Genomic DNA, 15042 nt, shown 5'->3' with positions numbered 1-15042 from the left:
GCTCCAAATTACGGAAAGGCCATCTCCTATAGACTCCATTTTATCCAAATATCAAAATTTGTAAAAATTCTTTCCTTTTTCTCTGTAGTAGCAAAACTAAGATCCAAACTAAGATATAATTAATCCTTATTGGAATCAAAACCTGCCTATTGGGTTTATTTAATGTTTACATGATTTTCTAGCAGACTTAAGTTATGAAGATTTAAATTGGGGTAAGATCAGGAAATCCCCAGGTCACTAGCATTCTGGATAACAGATCCAGTATCTGTACCCACATAAACATTATTACTGAGAAACTTAACAATACTCAGTTAAAGGAAAACAATGTAGGTCTATATAAAAATATATTGCATAAAACAATTCATATGTAAAACTCTGCTTCATGTAAATAAACCATTTTCATAATAATATACTTTTCTAGTAGTATGTGCCATTGGTTAATCATAAATTGAAAATTGCCATTTTAAAATAATAAGGGCCACCCCCTGGGATCGTACGATTTACTGTGCACACAAAAAACCAATAAACCATACATGTTAGGTCACATGAGCCAATTAACAGACAGAGTTATGTCTTTTGCTCCAACACTTCTTCTTGTTATAGTTAGAGTTGTTGTATTTCTAGTCAGGTGAGGCAGCACACAGACAATCACAAAATGGTGGCTCAAGGCAAGAGATGTAAAAGGGCAATATTTATTTAAATATATAGACCAGTTTGGTAAGATTCTTTAATATACCTCTTAATATGATATAATCTGTTGCTTAAGCGTTCATTTTGGGGCTATAGTTTTCCTTTAAGTGGGGATTAGGTTCTATTTATTATCCTTTAAATATCAAATCACCCTGTCAATGGCTAAGCTCTAGGGGTATGTTCACACATATGCCTTTTGATCCATTCTCTATGTATCTGGTTCAATATATATTCAGCATGCACGTTTTAATTGATTTTAGATTTCCCTGGGGGTGTGTATAGACTGGAAAAGAGACTAATGCTTAGCACAAAAAACTGGTCTGGAACTGTGTTCTCTGCATTGGGCAATGGTCTCAGTACCTATGGGTAAAGACTGAATGAATATGTGCACTGCCTCTTACCATTCCCTAAGGAAAAACATTTCATGTGCACCAACTATTAAGTAATAAGCTATTTGCATAATTGTTTTAAGGTCTCACACACACAGTGTTATTTATTCTTCATGGATCCATGGATGTCCTTTAGTCTGGACTACTGTTAATCATTAGCACTATATATAAATACAGTATCTCTGAGCAGAGTGTTAAAGATTTCTGTGTCATTTTTTTTAAAGTGGTAAACAAAATAAATAACCAGAATGTTGTTTTCATTAGTCCTTGCATTTGATCAGAGCTAATTGGTTACTATAGCTTTTTACACTGGAGTAATATAACATTAGTTCTAACAATTATTCCATTGTTTGTGGAGGCTTATTTATTATAGGTCATATTTTAGAGGCTTTTGAAACCACAACTACACCCACAAACTCTTAAAGGAGAAGGAAAGCTATGGAGGAATTTTATTGCCAATAGATTAGCTGCAATAGTGCAAGCTAGAATGCTATATTTATTCTGTAGAATGTTTTACCATACCTGAGTAAAAAGCTCTAGAAACTCTCTGTTTGTTTAGGATAGGAGCTGCAGTATTAATGTGGTGTGACATCACTTCCTGCCTGAGTCTCTCCCTGCTCTGGGCTCAGATTACAGTAGAGAAGGGAGGGGGGGGGAGAGAGGAGCAAACTGAGCATGCTCTTGCCCAGGGCAATGAGGTTTAAGCTGAAGGCAGGAAGTCTGATACAGAAGCCCATGAGTACACAATAGAAGGAAAGAAATGTGCTGTTTCTTTTGACAGGGGACTCAGAGCAGCATTACTTTGGGGGTTTACTGGTATATTTATATAGGCCTTTCTGATAAAGCTTACTTAGTTTTAACCTTTCCTTCTCCTTTAAAGCATGACTGTCATTGAATTTATTAAAACTTCCAATTGTAAAAAACAAAAAAAGCACTGAACGATCCAAAACAAAAACACTAATACTTTGAAAAACCTTGAAAAATTTAAGTTTTTCGGACAATTCGTGACAACACTTGGCGGGCATTAAAGGTTTTTGTGTTTTTTTCAGTTAATAAATCTCACATTTTTAGAGGTTTTTAGAAATATAGGAAAACCACAAAATGATTGTCATTTGTGAAAAAAAACCACAAGTTGATTGTTAGTAAATGGACCCCTTAAACTGGCCATAGACGTGCAGATATACCTGCAATATCGGACGAATAATTGGACGTCCCAATCTCCGACCTGCAACTAACATTTCAGATCAAATAAAGTAGTAAAAGAACAGATCAGATGATGTTCTGCCCTGATAGCAATTGTATGAAAGTTATGACCGACAAAAGCTGGTGACAGTCTCCCACTGATATAGACAGATTGGCAATACATGCAGAGATATTATCGGTAGCTGACAGAAATTTTCTAACCTGTCCGATTGACTGAACGACCTTTCACCATGGCACGAAAAATGTCGGGACACTCCACACATGGTCCGAGATTCGTACGAAACAAAGATTCATGCGATCACATCTGTATGTCTATGGCCAGCTTAAGTGTTGTGATCCTACCCTATACAATTAATGCTGCATGGCCTATAATAAAACAAGGCTTACCATTTTTATTGCTAAAAGTTGATTTTCTCTATTAATGTCAGCTTTTGGCTAATGTCACACAGAGCTGCTTCTCTGCTGGTATATTTCTTACCGGCGATTTCAGATTAGTCAATCAAAAGCAGCATAGGTGGTTTAGGGCATTTCTGCCAAATGTGACATTAACCCTATAGGAGACTGATAACAGAGATAGGATCAATTAAATGAATTGTTGTGTAAATGTACGTGGTTTATTTTGAAAAATGTGTTGATTTGGCTGCCATCTTGTGGATAGACTATAGTCTACACTTCACTGTTATCATATATTTGTATATTATGTAAGACCTGTTCTGTAACATGAAAATTAAATCAATTTAACCATATCTTGTGTAACTACATAGGTTGGCTTTGTAGAAATAGCTTAAGTTACTTCCATCTAGTGAAGTAAAACTAAAATTAAATAAAATTAAATAAAAACAAATCCACTGCTATATGCTTCTCCTGACATTACTCACTAGGTGGGCGGTATAAGTGGAATGAAGTGGAATGAAGTGGCAGTGCTGGTGTGGTTTGCATTTGTTAATGCTGGCAGTGCAGTGGTTCTCTCTGGCTGGCTGCTGGCACAGGAAGGCAGTGGATATTTTGTGTGCCAAAATACATTGTACTAGCCCTGTGCTCCCTTATTCTAATGCAAGCCATTTTACATTTCAAAATATATATGAAAAACACTGAGTTTTAATGCTCACAAAATCCCCAACGGTTTAAATCAGCAGTGCATTAACTATGGAATGCAATGAAACTCACAAAAGAGAAATTGAAAATATACTTGAACTGAATTTTACTGCCCACTGGGAACATTGTCTTGCAAAGACTAATGATTAGAGTATGGCCTTGACCTAGTTTTGCTGTGAGTACATGTGCATACCCATGAGCAACATGGATGAAGTAGATACCAAAACATGAAGCAAGGAAGTACAACAACCAAATCCCTATTCCTGCTATCACACCCAAAAGAACTCAAGAACCCAAAAAGGATTCTGCATGTTATTCAGGCTGAAGCTAGCAGCGATGTGACTCTCTTTCTGCTTGTAGCATAATACAATTAAATGTAAAATTTTGGGCACCCCATGCAAAATTACAAAGTAGTAAACAACTACTGCAGGAATGAGTGTGCTAAAAAAAACCATACAGTATTTGCAAGTGTTAATGTACACTTTAATTTATTTCACAAACTTATAATATATACAAAAAATGTTAGACACCCTTCAACTTGTCCCATGATTAACACTGTTTTTCAATAGACCTAATAACTTAATTCGGCCTTATTAGGAGGGGTCACCTGTTGACAATTGCAGAGCTTAATAAAATCTCTGACCCCCCAAACTTTGGGCTGTCACTCAACAACCCTGGACTCCTCTAAGCAACTGAGTGAGGATCTGAAAATGAAGCTGAACTGATGCCTACAAAGCAGGTGAAAGGCTACAAAAAGATTGCAAAACACCTCCAGCTCATATTTTCCACTATCTGTAATGTCATCAAAGAATGTCAGTTAAGGGGAACTGTGAAAGTCAAGGCAAGATCAACAACCCTTATGTAATGACCAAGACGGAAAAGGCAAACTCTTGACTACAAAGGACCTGCAGGAAGGTTTGACAGGCACAGGTATTGTACCACTCCACGATGCAGTGTTGTTTGCACAAACAAGTGTCAACATCTGAGGTATGCAAGACAGCATCTAGACAAGTCACAGGCTTTTTGTAGATAAATACTGTTGACTGATGAAGTCACAGATGAACAAGCACCAAACTTTTATTTTAAAAAAGGAGCCGCATTTGATAAAAAAAAAATCACATTCCCAACTGGTGGCAAAGGGGGTGGTTCCATAATGCTTTGGGATGTGTGGCAACCAGTAGCACAATAAATATTGTACATGTAGAGGGAAGAAATCTCAGCAAATTCTGGATACCGATGTGAAACAGTCAGTCATGAAGCTCAATTGGAATGGCTCCTAAACATACCCCAGAAGCACCATGAGCTACTTAAAAAAGCACAATGAAAGTTTGGAATGGCTTTCACAGTCTCACTGTAACATCACTGATAATGTGTGGGTAGATATTACCCTCATGCAAGATGACTGAAGATCTATGAACAAGACGTGATATGCAAGTAAGAGTCAGTAAAAATTCCTACAATAGGAACTGATGGGGCTGAAACTATATACTGACTTCCTAAGGGGTCCAAACATTTGCCCATGCCACAGTTACTATTTTTTATTTATATGTTTTAAAGTTCATGAAATAAATAGTAATTCTGCATCAACCTTTGCAAATATTTAGTTTTTTTTAACACACTTATTTCTGCAGTTCTTGTTTTCACTTACAAAAAAATTGTAAAAAAAAAAATGGCCAAGAGTAATTGTAATGATGTTAAACTGTTACTTTGCCAGCTGAACATAAATTACCTGTCATCAGCCTGTAAGGCAACAATAAGACTTGTCAAAGGTTAACTATGTATGACAGCACCTGATAGCACAATTGTAAGCACACCTAAGTGTAAGTATTGCATTAGGTAATTAAGCCATTTGGATTGACTTTTGGTAATCTTTTTACTTTATGAGGTGTATTGTCTACAGAACTTGTCTCACAATGAATGTAAATACCTCTAATACTAAAATTTGTAAAGTAGAAATTGTTGAGGTCCTATAGAAGTCAATGGGAACTGTGCTGATCTTATTGGACCATTTTTAATAAATTCAGACTTTTAGTGGTTTTTGTTTTTTTTGTAAGCTATTGTCTGCAACTCAAATTTTTAGAGGTTTTAGAGGTATTCATATTTTTTGGTGCATCGTTCAGCCTTTTTTTCATTCGTATTTCTGAAATTCAGATTTTTTAATAAATTTCATGACGTTCATGATTTTAGAGAAAAATTCAGCCTCTATGTGAACATCCAAATAGAAGTGGAGAGTATATTCCACATATGTGCTAGTGCTATTGTTTGTTATTTTCGTTTTCCAATGATTCTTCATGGTTAATTTATTGGGTGAACAATTTGACAATGTATGCGGTAACAATCGCCTGACCTTACCATAGCTACATATCAGTTGGTTTATATAAACTCTAGTAGTCTTTCTGAAACAAACATACAGCTTTTACCAGTGCAGTGCAACACTACATTATATTTTAATTACTTTGATACACTTTCAGTTTTTGGTGCTAGGGGAACTATTGTGAAAATGAAAATTTAATAGAAGCTTCATCATACTGAAACAAGAAACGTTGTAAATACAATCAATTAAATATTATTTACTGTTTCTGAAATAATCAAGTTTATCAGCATCTGTTTCTCTTTATTCTGTCTTCATGCAGCAGTTGGGTGTTAGATATTCATTGACAATTAGATCCAATATATCTTATGGGGGGGGGCTTGCTTTCCTAGCAGATGTATTAGAGCTCACTTAAATAACTGATTCCAGTACAAACAAAATGTAGCAAAATAACTGCCTTTTGCACAAAGCCTGCATGTAGAGAGACAGGAATTTTGGGGATTTTAATAAAGTGAGCTGTAATACATCATCTAGGCAAAAAGAGCCCCCCTATAAGATATATTGGATCTTACAGGCAATGACTATCTGACACCTAACCCCTGCATGAAGAGACTTCCAACTTCCAACCTGGAAAAATACCAAGAGTGCTTCCTCAGGAGCCTGTATTGCTTGACCAGTGGGCATTTTCGTGTAGTTACTGATTAGCACAGAGACCAGAATCTAATCAGTAGGATTAGAACAGTGACTCCAGAAATTGAGCTGGCTGTCTAGGAAAGGATGATGCTTTGGTAAAAATTAAAACTCTAGTTCTCTTTTTAAGTTTAGCTGCTTGGGAAAATGTGGCACACAACAGGTACAAATGAAATGCTTAAATTATTGAATTAATATAGCACTTGAATTACTAAATACCCAGGCATGATGTAAACTGCTGTATTTACATATGTATAAATACACATATGTGTGAAATAATAATGACAAAATGGGTGCATCTTTAGTTGCCTATTGCCTAAGCTAGTACATGCACACAGTATTATGTAACTGTATCTTACATTAACATTTATAAGATTTCTTTAGTTAGAATTTACCTTGACTATTTTAAGATAATGACAAGGAGATTTGACGCCCGCAAGAAATCTGCAATATCCCCGGGCAACTAATCTCCTGAAAGTACCTTAGCAGGTGTATCAGTGTGACTCACCGTTTCCTGCATTCATATGTTTTTATATAATACCTCATTCCCTTAATGATGTGGGTGAATTTGTGCATTAGTATTTATAAGAAAACTAAGGGTAACTAATCTTTGCTAGGTATATTAAGAATTAGAGTTAGGAAGCAAAGCATACCAAACTGCTTTTCTTTTCTATAGTAGATGAGACATTATTTTGTTGTAGAAACACATTGAACACTGATATCTCAAAAAGGAATGAGGGTTGGCTGATGGTGAAGTGCATTGGTTTGATGATTCCAGACTAACAAAGTATAAATCTCATTGCCCATCACTGCCTACAGATATATATGCTTTCCAAAGTAAATGTATTATTCCATTGTCAATTAAATAGCCTCCTAATTTGCCATCTAATTTCAAGCAAACCACAAAACAAATCTGGTGCTTGGTATTTGTCACTATAATCTCGGGACACTCTATTGTTTCTACTAGTACTGATAAAGTCAGATAAAGTCATAAGTCAGATATGATTGGGATCTCTCATAACATCACAATACTCTAGATGGTTTCAAAGAATCACAGCTATCAGTGGCAGTCAGTAAGGAAAATGGTTTCAAAGAAACTATAAGGGATCTTTAACCTGGAAACCTAATATCCAGAAAGATCCAAATTTCTGGAAGACATTCTGCCATGAACTCCATTTTGAGCCAATAATCTTAATTTGTTTAAATGATTTCCTTTTTCAATATAATAATAAAACAGTACCTTGTACTTGAAGGTAACTAAACTGCATGAGTCCTTATTGGTGGCAACACAATCACACTGGGTTTCAGGGGGTGCAGAAAGTATTTATCAACATATTAGCTGAGTTTAAGGAAAAGCATATGTTACTCAGCATTACATAAATTTAATTAAAACTGATCCCCCAAAAGACCTCTAACGCATAAGTAAATATAACCATATAGGGCAGTGATAAAGTATATGGGGTTGTGAGATTCCCTTCCTGATGCCAACAGTGTATTAGATATTAGAGAAAATCCTTAAACCCATTTAGCAGATAATTTTAAGGCTGAATCAACACACTCTATACACAAAGCATCATAAAGCCTGTTATTGTCTTACTTCCCAACCATAATACGACTTAATTTAAAAAAAGAGAACAACAATTGTACGGATCTGCAAAAAAGTTGTGAGCTTTTCGAATTGTCGCACAAAAACCACAAATCTTTTGGATTTTCAATTGAAAACAAGTGTCAAACAGCCCAGAACCCTCGAAAATCACGAAGGCAAATCACAGAGGCAAAAAAAAATCTTCCAATTGTAGAAGGGACGTCTGACATTGACTTTTGCATGACTTTCACAGGTTTTAGCTGGAGTATTTTAGGTTATTTTGCAGCTTTGGAACATTATAACTGAAAAAATTCAAGTTCTTTCCCCCTAAAAATTCTGATTTTTCCCCTTAAAAAATTGACCAGAAAAATTTCAGTCTTAATAGATAGGCCCCATAGTTTGCTTTTGATTCTTAGCATGCAGGTCAGATTCAAAGAAACAACTATGTCCCATATGGCCTCAAGACACTGATTGGTCACTGACTGATAAAAGGTTAGAGAGCTGCAAAGAAAGAAGTGGTTTCCTGGCTATTAGTGATGGGCGAATTTATTCGCCAGTCGCAAATTAGCGGCAAATTTGCACGATTCGCTGCCAGCGAATTAATTTGCGAAACAGGCGCGAAAATTCGCCGGTGTCAAAAAAATTGGACGTCGGCGTCAAAAATGAGAAGCCGGCGCAGTTTCGCGAATTTTTCGCAAATTCGCCCATCACTACTGGCTATTACAGTAGACATTTTTTCACTCCAGCCTTTATAGATGACATTTTTTACTAACTAATAAAAATATTTATTTTGCACAGCCTACCGATATAACTAGTTTAATTTTTACATTGAAAATTTTCTTTAAATGGGTGATGGTTTCTCTTGAATTCACGTAGATGCCACCAGTTTACTGTGCAGAAATTGGCACTGAGTGGCAAAGAGTGTACACAAAGTAGTGTTAAAAATATTGTTGATAATATTGGTTTCATTTTCCAAACCCCGCCATTCTTAACCTTTAGTAGAACTTGCTATAGTCCCTTAAAGTGGTATTTTATGTTATATTCTGCAGATTATAATGAAGAGTATCAGGGCCTAGACGCCTAAGAAGATCACATAAGTAGCACTGCATTTCATACTACAAGTTATGCAGGCATTTATTATTATTGGCATTTCTTGAAAATAATTTAACAATTAAAATGAAAAGATTAACCACCCCTGCTTTTGTGTTTTGCAGGCCAACGGACACAATTTTGTACATTTGGAGCATGAAAAAGCAGTTTCACTGCTGAAGAATTTTCAGACCACAGTAGACCTAGTTATTCAACGTGAGCTTACTGTCTAAATATTTTTATAAATGTAAAAGATATGTTTAGACAGCTCTTATCCTTAATTTAAATTTATACATAAGAAAACATTTTGCCAATTGCTGGATCAATGGCAAAGATTAGTGCCAAATGTATAATATATGTTATTACTGACTTTCACAAAATACATTTGGAAATCGCATAGGTCTGTATTAGTTATAATTGTCAGCCAGAGGCTGTACATTGGTGCAGTTTTTTAAATAAATACCTTTCTTCCCAAAGTGGATTTCATATGGTTTCAAGCATGGAAGCACACAGAAGCTATTAAATTATTATAATCGCCATGAAACACTGCCTCAAAATTGTATATGCCTTTTATATATTAAATAAATAAATCATAGTAGGATCTGCAAGTCATATTTTGACTTCTAAAAAAAAATGATTACAAAACAGAATCATATTTTCTTAACTAAGGATTTGATTGATAAGAAAGTATTTATTAAAGATGTAGATATATATACTGATTTAATCCCTTTTTATATAAGAAGAAAAAAAAGATACATATGCCTTATGAAATTATAAATGTGTTGAATTATTTCCAGAGATTTAAAGAATTTCAGCTAGTTGGATGGGTATGTGGGCTGATAAGTGAAAAAGCAATGGGAAAATATAAATATATATTGTCTTTGGGGCAATAACCATTTTGTATATTTAGATAATATACATAACCTCTTTTGAATATAGCAAGAATATCCAACCTGTGATCTTCAATCTTTTGTTGAACTACAAAGCCCAGCATCTCCATCAGACCATTCTTGTTCAAGAACAGCTGAATAGTAACAAATTGGGCTTCCCTTCATTGGAAAGTTTTCTGCAATATGTTGCAGCTTTGTAAAGCAGACATAGATATTAAACATAGACAGGGATGGTGAGGTCAGTTGTAGCTTGAATGTACGTATGTCAGTGGCAGGCAAGAAGCAATTTGGATTGCCTGTAGATAAGTTAAGTGAAGTTTCCTTAATCACCAGTACCCTCTAATCTATGGTACACTGGTCAGAGATGTGGAAAAACTCTGGTGCCAAAGTGAGATAATAAATCGTTCCTGGTTTTGGAAAGGGTTAGGATTGTTACCTCACTCAGGAACCTACAGCCAACTGATATCATGGGCTATCCTTGTAAGCCCACTGTGTATACCTTTACTGATGAAAATGCTGATACATCACTCCACCAAATTCTGAGTTGGCAATCACTACTAAGCCATAGTGAAATGTAATTTGCAACTTCATGGTATAGATGTGATTGGCTTGTACGGAGTGTTAGGGTAAGGCCACACTGGGCGTTTTGGAGAGATTTGGTCGCCTGGCGACTAATCGCCTTGTCTTTGCAGCGACCAATCTCACCAAACGTCTTCCCTGACTCCACCGGCTAAAATGAAAAAACGCCGCCGCTAATCACATGCGGCAATTCGTTTTCCGAAGTTGCCTCAGAAACTTCTAGCAACTTCGGAAAACGAATCGCTGCGTGTGATTAGTGCCAGCGTTTTTTTCATTGTAGCCGGAACAGAGTCATGCTATAAACGCCCAGTGTGGCCTAACCCTTAGAGCAGTAAAGTGTATTGTTGGTTGTCAGTTGCCAGATAATATGACATTGCCAACCAGATAAGCCGCAGCCACTACCATTTACTATATCAGGCCAGCCCTCCCCTGAGAGAAATCTACTAAATGTGACTCTGACAGTAAACTAATACTGTAGCTTCATACTGTAGCTTCATTGTCACTTCTGTGTTTATACGACTACTTCCCAATATAAATGGAACTCCAATGAATGTGAAACTCCTATCACAGCTAAAATCAAGTTACCCAATATTTATAACATTTGTAAAATTTTTCTGTTGTGGCAAGGCAACGTGTCAAGAAGGACTGTTAGCTTTTTGATGACATGTGGTTTGTTTTCTTGGCTTTTTTCATCCTCAGTATTTATGCTTTTAAACGCTTATGTGAACTTTTTTTTAATAAAAGTGATTCTGATTCAAGGATACAATGTAGTAGTTAGACAGAGACCAATGCTGGTTGTATTCATTATTTCAAAAGCTTTTCATGTTGGCTTTAAGAAGGTGAAGAAGAACATGAGAAATGGACATGGTGTAAATGCCTGGACACATTTGTCACCACTTTTTGCACATTTCTAAGCTTCTGCTTTCTGACAGTCCATCTTAAAAGGTGACAATAACAATTGCCTTGGGCTTAGCTAATTTTTATATATACTTCCCATGAGAAAATAAAGGCCAAGGTTGATTTATATAAAATAGAATTGGGTGTGACAAGTACAGTTTAATCGTGCGCAGGACAAAAACAGTTACAGCAGATTTTTTTTCCTAAAACATTTTTCACATATTCTTTTATCTTTGCCCTTTATTAATTTCTTGGGTCCCCAATTTAGACCATCTTCCGAGTAGGATATATGTATATATGTTCACAACTCAGGTTTATCAACCTTAAGAAAGTCTATTGGCAAACTGAATTAAGTTTTGAATAGGTTGTACAAACTGAAATATATTATTCGACTTTGAACCTGGCACTATTAGAAAGAAAAACAAAGCTACAGTTTAGTATATTATTTTGAATATTCATTAAAAGTAACATAAAAACATTTGTATTCACATTTGAATTACTAATCTACGATTTACTAAGATTCGTAGTTGCGCCAGGCGTAACTTCGCCGCACTTCGCCGCACTTCGCCAGGCGTAGTTTCCCTAGCGCTCCGCAAATTCACTAAAATCCAAAGTTGCAGTCAGGGGTAGCGTAAGGTTGCGAAGTTGCGCTAGCGTTGATTCGCTAAGCGAAGCAAAGTTACGCTAGCGATGGTTAATTTACATACAGCGCCAAATTCAAATTTCAATGGAGGAATATGTAGCAGCACTACAAATGCCTGGGAAACCTTCAAAACATCAAATAAAATTTTTATTTTGCCCTACACATGTGCCCACTGTATAGTTGAGTTGCCATGAGTTAGGAAATGTAGGGGGGAAAGAGGGGAGCCCCAAAAAATTTTTCAATCTTTTTCAGCCTATCACCCATAATATAGAAAAAACGCCAGCGTTTTTCGGGACTTAGAAAAAATTTGAACTTTTTTTGAAGCAATCCCTATCTACTCTATTGCGCTTCGCCTGGTCTGAGTTGGCGAAGGAAGTCTAGCGTAAAAGTTAGCGTTCAGTACAATGCGCGCGTTAGTGAATTTGCATAGTTACGTCCGTTGCGCAAATTCGCCAGGCGTAAGGGTGTGAAGTAACACTAGCGAATGTACGCCAGCTTTCGTTAGTGAATTTGCGAAGTAACGAAAATGACCAACGCTAGCGAATTGACGCTAGCGTTAGGCGCTTTGGCGCTTAGTGAATTTGCCCCTATGTCTCACTATTTTACCTGTGGGTGATTTACATCAGGAGTTCCTATGGGTATTGGTGCTCAGTGCTTCCCCAGAATTGTGCTAATCACCAGTACCCATATAAAATAAATGTATTTGACTACTTTGACACAGGTATCAATTTTGTTAAAAAAAAAAATTCTGACTTTCCTAAAACTCACAACATCCAGCAACTGATTCGTATTGTAGGTTAAGAGCTCTTTGAGGAACTATACATGAACAATTAATACAGTATGTTTACCCAGAGAGCAGCACCAGATCTCATAGCAAGTCTTGTGATCCTAAACTTTCCTCTGCTTCAGAAGTAACATAACAAATTATCTGATTAGTGGTCTAATGCATGCCTTGGTTAGTAATAAAGGGCACATGACTGAAATCACACAAAATCTAAGATTAAGTAGGGTGCTAGGGAATTAAATGAGACCTAACATGCACCTTACAGTATACAGTTCTTACAGTTCTTGTTTTGATGGCGAATTAGCAGTTAATGTATCAAGCAAAGCTCAAAAGCATTAGATTATAGTAATATTTTACTGTATTTTTCTTTTAAAGGGCACCTGTTAGCAAAATATATTATCTCCAACCGAAGTTGCAAGCAAATAACATCCACACTCCGGTTGGGGGTAACAGTAGTTTTTTTGTTTGATTTTTTAAATTGTCTCCTGCCAGTGCTAGGCCACCCGCACTAGTAGGGAGCTCCCAGTTCAAGCAGCCATGTTGGGACACACACATGCGCATTATGAGCGAATGTTGCAACTTGCTCGTTATGCACATGTGCATGAAGTCAGAAGCGTGTTATGTGCATGCGCTCTTACTGACATGGCCGTCGCACTGGGAGGTCCCTTCCGGTGCAAGTGTCCTAGCGCTGGCGGGGGGGGGGAACTTCGGCTGACTTCAGGATACGAAGCGACGCGTGTGCCATGCCGCTGGAGATTTTTCATTTTAGCCGGCGCAAGACGGGTAAGGCATTTGGGGAGATTGGTCGGCGCAAAAACGAGGCGATTAGTCGTCAGGCGACTAAATCTCCCCAAATCGCCCAGTGTGACCTTAGCCTAAAACAGGGAGTTTGATGTCTCTAGGTAATGTTTATTTCAGATCTTATTGCAGTTAAAATATATTATATTAGAAATAGCTACTGTGTTTTAGTTCTACTTTTCCCCTATTTTGGCAGCAGCAAACAATTCCATAGGCAACATAAGAACAGTGCACTCTGTTTGGAGTCATGTTTATCACTGAGGTCCCATGCTAATTCAGATGGATAATGATCCTACCAGTCTGACTAGCTAAAGTTTAAAAAGGATAGAGATGCCTACAGCTTATAAATTTAAGTACTGTTTTTGTAATACTGTAAACAAGCAGTGTTGTACCTGTTATCCAGAATGGATCCATAATTTGGATCTCCATACCTTATGACTACTAAAAATCACTTAAACAATAATTAAATCCAATAGGATTGTGTTGCATCCAGTAAAAATTTATTATATTTTAGATGGGGGCAAGTAAAAGGTACTGTTTCATTATCACAAGGAAAAGGAAGTCATTTTTAAAAATTTGAATTATTTGATTATAATGGAATCTATAGGAGACCACCTTTCCATAATTCTGAGATTTCTGGAAAATGGGTTTGTGGATAATGGATCCTATACCTGTACACTTGTCTGTCTGTGGTTGCTTTTTTTAATATGAGTATGAAAATATTATTCTGCACACTCATTTGAAATAAAAATGAACAAAGAAAAAAGCTCAAGGAGCCCCTTTAACATATAAAAACATATCTAACACAGTCTTTTGTCTTTACATTGTGCTAGAAGGTACTGAAGACAGACATTTATATAATGTGAATGAAAATGTCACAAGGGGAATATTATTATACAGTACGAAAGGCAGCTTTATGGTTATTGAAAATTACAATTTTGCCCTTTAACGTTTTAAGCAAAGCTCTTCTCGTGCTGATGATATGGCACTTGGATTTTTCACTTAAGCCCAGCAAACAGAAGCATTAGATTAAAATGCACAGGGGAGGCAGAAGGTACATGTCATTACAGCAACTAGTTGCTAGTAAAGGTCTAACCCACTTAGAATGATTAGAACCAAAATCAACTTCATTTTGCATATCATGGGAAATCCTTGGGTAAGTCAAATCAGAATCATTATTTAACTTGATCCTAAAGCTAGGCACATATAGACAGATAGGGGCAAATTTACTAAAGCGTGAAGCGGCTAACGCTAGCGCAAATTCGACAGCGTGACGTCATTTCGTTACTTTGCCGATTTACTAATGGGTGCTGACGAAATTCGCTAGCGAAGTGGACCTACTCTACTTCTCACCCTTATGCCAGGCGAAGTCGTGCTATGGCGAAGGGACGTAACTACG

The 15042-nt window shown here is 36.6% G+C and overlaps 1 protein-coding gene across 5 annotated transcripts in view; it reads left to right on the top strand.

The window, feature by feature from the left end:
- Window positions 1-10638, top strand: part of LOC108715516 (leucine-rich repeat-containing protein 7) — a 197217-nt gene extending 186579 nt beyond the window's left edge. For 4 of the 5 annotated variants that reach the window (XM_041561336.1, XM_041561335.1, XM_041561334.1 and 1 more), the window contains one exon: window positions 9178-10638. In XM_041561336.1, the coding sequence (XP_041417270.1) occupies window positions 9178-9285 (108 nt within the window). In that variant the 3' untranslated portion in view covers window positions 9286-10638. The remainder of the gene's footprint in view (window positions 1-9177) is intronic. The other variant, XM_041561339.1, reaches the window with a different exon arrangement.
- The last annotated feature ends 4404 nt before the right edge of the window (window positions 10639-15042 follow it).

This window comes from Xenopus laevis, chromosome 4S, assembly GCF_017654675.1.
Source record: "Xenopus laevis strain J_2021 chromosome 4S, Xenopus_laevis_v10.1, whole genome shotgun sequence".
Taxonomy (NCBI): domain Eukaryota; kingdom Metazoa; phylum Chordata; class Amphibia; order Anura; family Pipidae; genus Xenopus; species Xenopus laevis.
The sequence above is the reverse complement of the archived record's forward strand: the minus strand, read 5'-3'. Positions and strand labels throughout refer to the sequence as shown.